At 42.9% G+C, this 12,345-nt stretch overlaps 1 protein-coding gene across 2 annotated transcripts in view; it reads left to right on the forward strand.

The window, feature by feature from the left end:
• The window catches only part of AP4S1 (adaptor related protein complex 4 subunit sigma 1), a 66,797-nt gene that overhangs the window by 28,613 nt on the left and 25,839 nt on the right, over nt 1-12,345 (forward strand). For both annotated transcript variants that reach the window (XM_054448294.2, XM_063651500.1), the window contains exons 2-3: nt 8,396-8,604; nt 12,121-12,207. In XM_054448294.2, coding sequence (XP_054304269.1) covers nt 8,467-8,604; nt 12,121-12,207 — 225 coding nt within the window. In that variant the 5' untranslated portion in view covers nt 8,396-8,466. The remainder of the gene's footprint in view (nt 1-8,395; nt 8,605-12,120; nt 12,208-12,345) is intronic.

Consider the following 12,345-nt stretch of genomic DNA (forward strand, 5'->3'; position numbering starts at 1 on the left):
AAGACAGCATTATAGTATGAGTCAGGGGAGCAGAATTCAGTACTTCACTCTACATCTCTGGTCAGTTTTCCCATCTACAAAATGAAGGGAGTACACCTCAGGGATGACAAATATAAGGTGCATATGTTGCCACTCCCTGCTTCCTAACCTACAACTGACGCACATGCCATCCTTTTGTTTTGAACCTGGAAGCAGCTCCAGAATCCTTCCCAAAGCAGCTATTACAGTTAGTCACAGTTGACACCCAAGTTGAAACCCATTTGCCATCTTTGGATATGACAATCTGTAAAGACTCTCCTAGGTCTAACTCCCAGAAATACGCCATCAGAAATATGATACCTGCTCAATTCAATGTGTACTTCGTTCAGCCTCTTCAATCTCTCTTTTCTCTGGGCATTAAGTTTACATCATGTGGTTGCTGGGACATGGATCTGAGCATATTCTACTTTTTTGTTGTTTTGGTTTATTTTATTTTTATTTTATTTATTTTTTGGAGACGAAGTCTTGCTCTGTCGCCCAGGCTGGAGTGCAGTGGTGCAGTCTCGGCTTACTGCAACCTCCGCCTCCTGGGTTCAAGTGATTCTCCTGCCTTAGCCTCTCAAGTAGCTACGATTACAGGCACCCGACAGCATGCCTGGCTAATTTTTTTGTATTTTTAGTAGAGAAGGGGGTTCATAATGTTAGCCAGGCTGGTCTCGAATTCCTGACCTCAATTGATCCACCCGCCTTGGCCTCCCAAAGTACTGGGATTACAGGCGTGAGCGACTGCACCCAGCCAGTTTTTTTTTTTTTTTGGAGATAGGGTCTCCATCTGTCACCCAGGCTGGAGTGCAGTGGAGTGATAGCTCACTGTAGCCTAGAATTCCTGATCTCAGCCTTACTCTCCCAAGTAGCTGGGATTACAGACATGCACCACCACACCCAGCTCTTGTTTTTTCACTTGTTTGTTTTTTGTTGTAGAGGCATGGTCTCCTCTATTGCCTAGGCTGGTCTTCAACTCCTGGCCTCAGGTGATCCGTCCACCTCGGCCTCACAAAGTGCTGGGATTACAGGCATGAACTACCTCGCCTGGCCCCATATTCTACTCTGAATCTACCAACCTCACTAGTCTTGAAAGCATGTTCATGCTAATCCAAGGAAAATGCTTGTTTGATTCCTGCTGTAAGTAACCTTAACCTTCTTTTCCTCTTGGGGTTTTCTAGATTCCCTTGCTAGGGCATCCTAGCACCATTTGTGTAATGCTTTCCCCAATGAAGTTGCCTTCTTTCTTCTTCCTTGATTTATATACACACATTCACACAAGCTTTTGGGTGTAGCATCTACTGACTTCCTTCCTGGTCATCAAAAGATCTTCCCCAGCTGTGTGTGTGTGTGTGTGTGTGTGTGTGTGTGTGTGTGTGTGTGTGTGTGTGTTTAGAGATAGGATCTTGCTCTGTTGCCCAGGCCAGAGTAGGAGTGCAGTGTTGTGATCATAGCTCACGCTGCCTCCAATTCCTGAGCACAAGCAGTCCTCCCACCTCAGCTTCCTAAGTAGCTGGGACTATAGGTACACACCACGATGCCTGGCTTTTTTTTTTTTTTTTTTTACTTTTATTTTAGTAGACATGGGGTCTCACTGTGTTTCCCAGGCTGTTCCCCAACTTCTGGGCTCAAGCTATCCTCCCACCATGGCCTCTCAAAGTGCTAGAATTATAGGTGTGAGCCACCACACCTGGCCCCTTGTGTGTCATTGAATGCAAATAGTTTAAAACAGGAAGTTCATACCGGCTCCCTGACCACTCCCAACACTTGTCTAAGCATATTCCCTTCTTACTGTCCTACCTCAGTTTCATAATTATTTCATCTCCCTCCTCCTTGATGATTAATAACCATGATAGGTGCTTACAGCATTCATCTTCAGTTCTCAGATGTGTACTTGTCTCTTGAGTCTCCACATTGTTTATTTTGGCATTGTATATTCTATAGTAAAAATAGTTTACAGTTGTGTTTCTCTAGTTTTTTACCACTGCATCATGCTACAGTTAAAATTGTCTAATGTTTAAGAGCATGCAGGAAAAGAAAGATATATGCAAGTCTTTAGAAGCCTTCGTTTACTCTTTTCAAAACTTAACGTCCTAATGAATATCAATTCAACATGTGCTTATTTGTCGTCCTTGTTCTTGAAGTCAGTGGGAAGGAATACTGTGCTTGTGTGGTAGAAACCAATTTGATCCCTTGATGTAACACCTCAGTGAGATCTTTTTACATCTGATTTTACCACTTAATGCAAGCAGGACATTTAAAGGCAAAGGTTTGGCCATGAGTACCTTTGAGACATTTTTTTCCTTTTACCTGGCAGTTGAAATCCAAGGTATAGAATTATAATTTCTAACTATCATAAAGATGATTTTTAAATAACTTTGCTGAAAGGGAGTAAAAGAAAGGATGGTAATCTTAACTTCCTGGTAACCTGCCGTAATTTACTGACAATAATTTGTGAGGCAAATAAAAGCAGCAGTTAATCCCAAATGATTAAACACCATAGAGTATGTTGCAATCCCACCCACAGCCATGAGTTTATCTTCCTGGAAAAGGAAGTGAATGGCCACAGGCCTCCCCCATGGCACAGCTGTTATATCCCCAGCTGAGCTGGTCTAGATAAATGAAGGCAACAACCCAGGCTTGGCCACACTGGGCCTGGCTCTTTACAGCTTAGTGTTTAGAATTGCTGTAAGATAACCACCTGTCTGATAGGGTTTAGGAAACAAGAAATGAGCTGGGAGGACAAAAATATATATATATATATATATAAACTTAGTCCAAGTATTATATCGTAATGTTGTTTCTAGTTGCAGCGAGGAAATAATACAGTTGACTCTTGAACAACACAGGCTTGAACTGCACGGATCCATTTATATGCAACCAAACACAGATGGAAAATACAGTGTTTGTGGCATGCAAAACCCCAGTTATATGGGGCTGATTTTTGTGTAGGTGGGTTCCACGGGGCCTACTGCGGGACTTGAGTATGCACGGATTTGGTTATACTCAGGGCAGTCCCGGAAACAATACCCTGCATACCAAGGGTTGACTGTAATGAAAACAGCTCAGTTGTAAAGTGAATATTTACTGTAGACCAGCGCCTTTGCTAAGTGCTGTTTGTGTTACCTATCTCACTCTCACACCTCAGAGGTAGCCATCCCCCTGGGGTTCAAAAAACCCAAGCAACTTAAGCCTCACATGGCAGGTATGTGGCAAAGCCAAGACTTGAGCCAGGTCTGTCTTACTCAAGTCTGAGCTTTTAAGCAATGCCTTCTCCTCTCTCCTCTAGCAGGCAAAATCCCCAAAGAAAAAAATACTTGATGGTTTCCAGCTTGACTTAGCTGCTTAGCTCAGTGCATAGTGGGACCCACCCTCTATCGTGGTGTTCCCCAGCCTCTGTATTTGCTGGGATTCTGATTATTCCAAGAACCACTCATTCACCAAAGGTCCTGTTCTTCCATGCAATCTGCTTATTTCACTAGATGCATGGGATGACACATGAATAAAGGACATTCAGGCATCTAGTGAAATAGGGAGAATCATAAAGGAGAGTCTCGACTCCCCCTTTTTTTTTTTTGAGACAGAGTCTTGCTCTGTCACCCAGGCTGCAGTGCAGTGGCACAATCTAGGCGCACTTCAACCTCCGCCTCCTGGGTTCAAACAATCCTCCTGCCTCAGCCTCCTGAGTAGCTGGGACTACAAGTACATGCCACCACATCCAGATAATTTTTTTGTATTTTAATAGAGACCAAGTTTCGCCATGAGGTCTCAAACTCCTGACCTCAAATGATCCACCTGCCTCAGCCTCCCAAAGTGCTGGGATTACAGGCATGAGCCACTGTGTCTGGCCTAATTTTGGTATTTTTTAGTAGAGAGTGGGGTTTTACCATGTTGGCCAGGCTGGTCTCAAACCCTTGACCTCAGGTGATCTGCCCACCTCAGCCTCCCAAAGTGCTGGGATTACCAGCGTAAGCCACCGCTTGCCTGGGCAGTCAGCTCTACCCTTCAACAGGCATGGATGCCTCATCAAACAGATAATTAATGTTTTGTGCTCAAAGAGGCTGTGAAGTAGATCAAGCCCTGTAAATCATCCTCTGACTGGTATTCTGACAGCCGAGCATTTAGCAAACTGACTCTTAACAGACACCTTCTAAGGAACTGTTGCTAAGATCGCTAGCTGCAAATGCTTACCTGGGATGACCTAGCCCTGTAATAGTCTCCGCCGCTTTCAGTCTCCTAAGCAGCAGATTGGGAAACTGATCCCTGAAATTGCAGTTGCTAAAAGTGACACCTAATATTTGTGAACAAGTTGTAAGTATACATTAAAATCAATTTTTTTTTTGAGATGGAGTCTCGCTCTGTCACCAGGCTGGAGTGCAGTAGTGCGATGTTGGCTCACTGCAATCTCTGCCTCCCAGGTTCAAGTGATTCTCCTGTCTCAGGCTCCCAAGTAGCTGGGATTACAGGCGCCCGCCACCATGTCCAGCTAATTTTTGTATTTTTAGTAGAGATAGGGTTTCACCATGTTGACCAGGCTGTTCTTGAACTCCTGACCTCAGGCAATCCACCCTCCTCGGCCTCCCAAAGCACTGGGATTACAGGCATGAACCACTGCACCCGGCCAGGTCTATTTATTTTTAAAGAACCTTAGGAATCACCTTGCTCAGGGTTCTCAACCTAGAGCCCAGGATAGGTGTCAGGAAAGTCTGTGGATGTCCTGAGGTTCTTTTACAGCATTTAAGTACATACCTCCTTGCACGTTTTTCTGTAAAAGATTCATTAGCTTTTTTTGTATTCTCAGAGGGGTCTGTGTTCTAGTTTAATATACTTACATTAACAGATGAGGATGCTAAAGTTAATGAAATCAAATGGATTCTCTGATACCACACAGTAATAATTCACTAGGAATTGACTGGGCGCGGTGGCTCACGCCTGTAATCCCAGCACTATGGGAGGCCGAGGTAGGCGGATCACGAGGAGATCAAGACGATCCTGGCTAACACAGTGAAACCTTGTCTCTACTGAAAATACAAAAAATTAGCTGGGTGTGGTGGCGGGTGCCCATAGTCCCAGCTACTCGGGAGGCTGAGGCAGGAGAATGGCATGAACCCAGGAGGCGGAGCTTGCAGTGAGCCGAGATTATGCCACTGCACTCCAGCCTGGGGGACAGAGCACGAGACTCCATTTCAAAAAAAAAAAAATCACTAGGAATTTATGTTATAAGCAAATATTGCACGGAGGCAGTGGCTCATGCCTATAATCCCAGCACTTGGAAGGCTAAGGCAGGAGGACCCCTTGAGGCCAGGAGTTCAAGACCAGCCTGAGCAAAATAGTGAGACACCCCATCTCTACAAAAAATAAAAATAAAGGCCGAGCGCAGTGACTCATGCCTGTAATCCCAGCACTTTGAGAGGCCAAGGCAGGCAGATCACTTGAGATCAGGAGTTCGAGACCAGCCTGGCCAACATGGTGAAACCCGTCTCTACTAAAAATACAAAAATCAGCAAGGCATGGTGGCAGGCACCTGTAATTTTAGTTACTCAGAAGGTTGAGGCAGGAGAATCGCTTGAACCCAGGAGGTGGAGGTTGCAGTGAACTGAGATCGACTGCACCATTGCACTCCAGCCTGGGTGACAGAGTGAGACTCTGTCTCAAAAATAAAAATAAAGTAAAAATTAGCTGGGCATAGTGACATGTATCTGTAGTCCCAGCTACTCCCAGCTACTTGAGAAACTGAGGCTAGAGGATCACTTGAGCCTAGGAGTTCAAGGCTGTAGTGAGCCATGATTGTACCACTGTACTCCAGCCTGGGCCAGTATCCTCAGGACTGTTAAGGTCATCAAAAACAAGGAAGCCTGAGAAACTGTCCCAGACCAGAACAGACTAAAGCAACATGACAATTAAATGCACTATAGTATCCTGGATGGGATTCAGGAACAAAAAGAGGACACTAGTGGAAAAATCGATGAACCCCAAATAAAGTCTGGAGTTAAAAATAATGTACCAATATTGGTTTCTTAGTTTTGGCAAAAGTACCATGGTAATGTGAGATGCTAACAATGGCCATCTTTGCAACTTTAGTATAAATCTAAAATTTCAAATGTTAAAGTTCATTTAAGAACTATTATTCATCTTAGTTTTTTGCACTGATTCTCACAGATATCACAAAATGTGAATACAATATTGTCAGCGGAGCCAGACCAGCCAGCTCTGGTGGTCATGATGAAAGGAGGACTGGCCATTGATCAATATTATGCTCACTGCATTGATTTTTCCAAAACCTACGTTGAGTGTAAGAGAAACAAATATGAGATTCAATACAACTGAGTTAGACATAACAGCACAAGCATGAACCCCTGAATGAGGGGGATGAGTTAGGGGTGTCATGGATCCATGCATGTGCTTGACCTTTGAACTGCAGCCCACCTCTGACACAAAGTCATGCAGTGACTTTGGGTATCTTCTTTTCTTTTTTTTTTTTTTTTTTTTTTGAGAGTCTCGCTTGGTCACCCAGGCTGGAGTGCAGTGGTACAATCTCGGCTCACTATAACCTCTGCCTCCCGGGCTCAAGAGATTCTCTTCCCTTAGCTGGAGTACAGTGGCGCCATCTCAGCTCACTGCAACCTCCACCTCCTGGGTTCAAGCAATTCTCCTGCCTCAGCCTTCTGAGTAGCTGGGATTGCAGGTGTGCACCACCATGCCTAGTTAATTTTTGTATTTTTAGTAGAGCCAAGGATTCACCATATTGGCCAGGCTGGTCTCGAACTCCTGACCTCAAATGATCCGCCTGCATTGGCCTCCCAAAATGCTTGGATTACAGGCATGAGCCACCGCTCCCAACTGGGTGTCTTATTTCTAAACTTTAACCTGCTTGACCTTAAAATAAGGATAACAGACTTGATAAGGTGGCTCACGCCCGTAATCCCAACACTTTGGGAGGCCAAAGCAGAGGATCACTTGAGCCTAAGTGTTCAAGAGCAGCCAGCAATATAGTGAAACCTCATCTCTACAAAAAGTTAAAAAATTAGCTGGACATGATGGTGCATGCCTATAATCCTAGCTATTCAGGAGGCTGAGGTGGGGAGATCACTTGAGTCCAGAGGCAGAAGTTGCAGTAAGCTGAGATTGCACCACTGCAGTCCAGCCTGGGTGACAGAGCGAGGCCCTATCTCAAAAATAAAGTAAGGATAACAGAAGTACCTACCTCAAACAATTGTGAGAATTGCTCAGCATAGGACCTTACAGAGCCTGTTATAGGGCCTGGAGGAATTTGATAAATTGATATCACTACTACTATTTCCACCACTAAGGAAAGGAAAGCTTTACTATAGGTCTTGTCTCCATTGCCCATAAAATAAAGCCCAAATTCCTTAGCATGACTTCTAAAGCCAATTATGTCATATGTGAGTAGCTTAATTTCCTGCAACTATTCTTCCCATGCCCTGAACTGCAGCCCCAGTGTACTTTCCAGAGCTTTCATACCCGTTTTCTCTGCCTCAGTGTTCCCCTGTAGCTCATTCTTCATGACCTCACATGAGTGCCCCTTCTCTGGGAAGCAGTTCTTCACTCTCCTGTGATGTTCCTTGTCCCTCCCTTCTGTACACCCATGGAAGCGGACCTGTCCCAGTTATAACTCATCACCTTGTACTGCCGTTGTTTACCTACCTAGCACCTTTGCTAGATGCAAAAATCAGAAGATCAGAAGTCCTTACTATTTCATCTCCACATTCTTCTGGTGCTTGACACATTGTTGTTACCCAGCAAAATGGATGAGTAAATTGAATGAATAGAAACAGAAGTACTGCAGTTGCTCAGAATTGTTTTGGAGAATAACTGATTAAAATTTATCATTGGTTTTTATTTATTTTTTTATTTTATTTTATTTTATTTATTTATTTATTTTTTTTTTTTTGAGACAGGGTTTCGCTCTGTTGCCCAGGCTGGAGTGCAGTGGCGCAATCTCGGCTCACTGCAAGCTCCGCCTCCGGGGTTCACGCCGTTCTCCTGCCTCAGCCTTTCGAGTAAATGGGACTACAGACCCCCGCCACCACCCCCAGCTAATTTTTTGTATTTTTAGTAGAGACAGGGTTTCACTGTGTTATCCAGGATGGTCTCGATCTCCTGACCTTGTGATCCACCTGCCTCAGCCTCCCAAAGTGCTGGGATTACAGGCGTGAGCCACCGCACCCGGCCTGGTTTTTATTTATTAAAACCTCAATTAGTTCATAGGAATAAAGACTGATATTATCAGATGATATTTACTACTACTTTATTTACTGTTTATCTATAAAAACATTAATATAATTATTTGAGAAATTTGATCTTGCCTTTCTGGTTTTGTTTGTTTGTTTGTTTGTTTGTTTTTGTCTTCAAGGTTCCAGTTACAGCCATCCCTTGTCATAACTTTGGAACTGTATTTGGAAAAATATTGGCCAGGAAAGAAAAATGATAAAATTTTTCCTCATGGTGAATAAACAAGGGCAGACTCGACTTTCTAAGTACTATGAACATGTGGATATTAATAAGCGTACACTTCTGGAAACAGAAGTCATAAAGAGCTGTCTCTCTCGATCCAATGAACAAGTAAGTCTCTGGTCCTCTCTTTTATCTCTGCATTTAACTCATCCTTGGCAGATTTGTTATTACTGAGTCTCAGGGGCCATCATTTTCTTCGAGCTATGCTCCTTCAACAGCTACTAGAGAAAATAAGTGATGTGAAATGAAAAACTGAAAGAAGCATAGATGTCTTTACATCCCTTTAAGAAAACAAAAACAAGGAAAACCTGGAAGAATCTTGGGTTCTTATTTAAGTCAGCATATTTGTCTCAATGCACCTGGGAAACAACAGTAAAATTTCCTTCTGCTAATAGACACCTCTTCTTTTTTCATTCCTATGAATTCAGCCCTTGAAACTCTCATGAGTGCCTGTAGCAGGTAGCTTTCTATAAGCCAAAAAATGAAGATCAGATGATTGGTATAGAGGTGAATACTGAAGACCCATTTTGTGCCAGAGGATAATAATATTATTCTCAAATGGGGTGGTTTTATTCTGCTTATTATTTTCATAAATATACCACCAATATAATACTGAAATCAGTGATTTAAAAACAAAACAAATTTGATTTTATTATCTAGGTGGGGAAAATGGAAATTAAGAATTCATATGAAACAACAAATTTATCCATATTCCAAAATGGAGGTTAAGGCTGGGTGCAATGGCTCACGCCTGTAATCCCAGCACTTTGGGAGGCCAAAGCGGGTGGATCACCAGAGGTCAGGAGTTCAAGACCAACCTGGACAACATGGTGAAAAATTAGCTGGGCGTAATTGTGCACAACTGTAGTACCAGCTACTGGGGAGGCCGAGGCAGGAGAATTGTTTGAACATGGGAGGTGAAGGTTGCAGTGAGCCAAGATTGCTCCATTGCACTCCAGCCTGAGGGACAAGAGCGAAACTCTGTCTCAAAAAAAACAGGAGGTTAAATAGGAATTTTAAAAACTGAGTCCTTTTTTTTTAATTATACTTTAAGTTCTAGGGTACATGTGCACAATATGCAGGTTTGTTACATATGTATACATGTGCCATGTTGGTGTGCTGCACCCGTTAACTCATCATTTACATTAGGTATATCTCCTAATGCTATCCTTTCCCCCTCCCCCCACCCCACCACAGGCCCCGGTGTGTGATGTTCCCCACCCTGTGTCCAAGTGTTCTCATTGTTCAATTCCCACCTATGAGTGAGAACATCTTTTTTTTTTTTTTTTTTTTTTGAGATGGAGTCTTGCTTTGTCACCCAGGCTGGAGTGCAGTGGCGCCATCTTGGCTCACTGTAACCAACCTCTACTTCCCGGGTTCAAGCGATTCTCCCGCCTCAGCCTCCTGAGTAGCTGGGATTATAGGCGTATGCCACCACACCCAGCTTATTTTTGTATTTTTAGTAGAGATGGGATTTTACCATGTTGGTCAGGCTGGTCTCGAACTCCTGACCTCAAGTGATCTGCCTGCCTCGGCCTCCTAAAGTGCTGGAATTACAGGCATGAGCAACTGTGCCAGGCCAAAACCCGAGTCCATTTTGCAATGAATTTTTTCCTAGCTCATACCTTGAACACAATTTTTTTTTTTTTTTTGAGACAGAGTTTTGCTCTTGCCCAGGCTGGAGTGCAACGACACGATCTCGGCTCACCACAACCTCCACCTCCCAGGTTCAAGCGATTCTCCTGCCTCAGCCTCCCAGGTAGCTGGGATTACAGGCATGTGCCACCACGCCCGGCTAATTTTGTATTTTTAGTAGAGACAGGGTTTCCCCATGTTGGTCAGGCTGGTCTTGAAATCCCGACCTCAGGTGATCCACCCGCCTCGGCCTCCTAAAGTGCTGAGATTACAGGCATGAGCCACCACGCCTGGCCCCTTGAACAAAATTTTTATGAAGAATTTTATTTAGAGAATTATTTAATCCAGGTCCTAAACTTGCCAGATCTGTTGGAAATTACTCAACAACTGAGGGAAAATCAGAAAACTTGTTTAACTCATGCATTAATTTTGTCAGTTCTCCATTTCACTGCATAATGGGCTGCCTGTGAGCACCAGTGCTAAATCATCAAATATTACACTACATCAGTGCTCAGAAATAACATGGTACAAATGTGTCTCCCTTGGCATCTAAACTGATTTTTCAGTTGGGACATCTCAGAGTTCCTCTTTGAATTACTACTTTGGCCTGCCATGGCACACACTGTTTCATGTTGTCAGACGGAAACAGAAACTGTTAAAGGGCTGTGTTAACAGCCACATACTTTAAGTAAAAGTAAATACTCTTAGAAGCATTCCTGTTTGAATCTTTCTGCAGAATGCAGGCACCCAATTTCAAACATCATTTTCACTGATAGGTTACCCTTTGAAATGAAAGCTTTGGAATGAATATACTGTTAGATACTTTTGATGCATTCTAAATTATTTTAGATTTTAAAAAGAGCCCACTGGGCTTTTGGCATAATCAGGCACCAAAGTAGCATAATAGCAGCTTAGTTTTTATCCATACAGGTGCTTTGATACTTTTTTTTTTTTAGTGTCAGAAACTCCTGAGAAGCTTTGAAAAATGTTCCTCAGTTCTTTCAAAAAGGTTGTGTTGCCTTGAAAGATCCAGCTGAGCAGAGATCCCACTGGCTCTACAGTGAGCCAAACGCTGCAGAATGTTTCTGTACTCATTACCTTTATCCTAATTTTAAATAAAAGCCTAAATTCTTCCATTTTATAGACTGTCAGATGGCTTTCCCATAGAGGAATTTCCATGGTCAAAATTTGCAGCTTCATTCCCAGGTGCATCTGGGCACCTAAGAGCAACACATCCAGCACACCCTAAAATCTAGAAGAAGAGTAACCTTGTGCTTCTGCCCACTCTCCACCTCCCATCCACTCAGCACCTTCTCATAACTCTTTGTACAAAGGCGACAGGAAAGGGATGAATGAGAAGGGAGTTTTATCCATGTGTCAGTGGGGGCAAGCTAGTTATTAATTCATATGAAGCAATGTTTACAATGCGAGATTTTGTCTAGCATCTGCCACAAAGAAGCCATCTTTAAGTAATTTATAAAATAATCTACATGGATTCTTCTCATGAGTCTAGGAAAAAGCAACCAATTTTTGTTTGTACCATGTATTTGGCTCCTCAATGACGATTAAATAGTACAAAACTGAGAATATCTAATTGCTTCCAAAAAAATCTTGGGGAGGTGAGAAGAAGAAAATCTTCTTTATCGTGTTTGCTTATTTTCTCTTCAGAGGCAGTTTAAAATGCTGATTATTCATTACCTTTGCCTGCTGAGTTCCACACAGACCCAAGCAAAGGAATGAGAAGGAGTGTAAGTGGGAACCTATGTGAACACTCAGACTTTTTTCCAAGACTTCTTCAATTTCCACTAGAGATGCTTCCAAGTGGTCCCCTGAATATTGTGAAAAGGTCACCAATGGTTGTGTAACATCTTAATATTCTATATTTCTAGGAATGTTTGTCGGATAAATCAGAACCTAGAACTTATGCATGTCATTTTAAAGAACTCTCTCTCAGCCACAGGAATTAATATCTCATTGTGTTTTGTCTAGTGCTCTTTCATTGAATATAAGGATTTTAAGCTGATATATCGGCAGTATGCAGCTCTCTTCATTGTGGTTGGAGTTAATGACACTGAGGTAAGATAATAGAAGAGCCCTTGGAAAATGCAAGAATTTCTTTCTACTTGCCTCCCTAAGAATTATGACTCTCTTGATTTTTTTTAAATGGAATCTTGCCCTGTTGCCAGGCTGGAGTGCAGTGGCGTGATCTCAGCT

Source organism: Pongo pygmaeus, chromosome 15, assembly GCF_028885625.2.
Source record: "Pongo pygmaeus isolate AG05252 chromosome 15, NHGRI_mPonPyg2-v2.0_pri, whole genome shotgun sequence".
In the NCBI taxonomy this organism is placed as follows: Eukaryota; Metazoa; Chordata; class Mammalia; order Primates; family Hominidae; genus Pongo; species Pongo pygmaeus.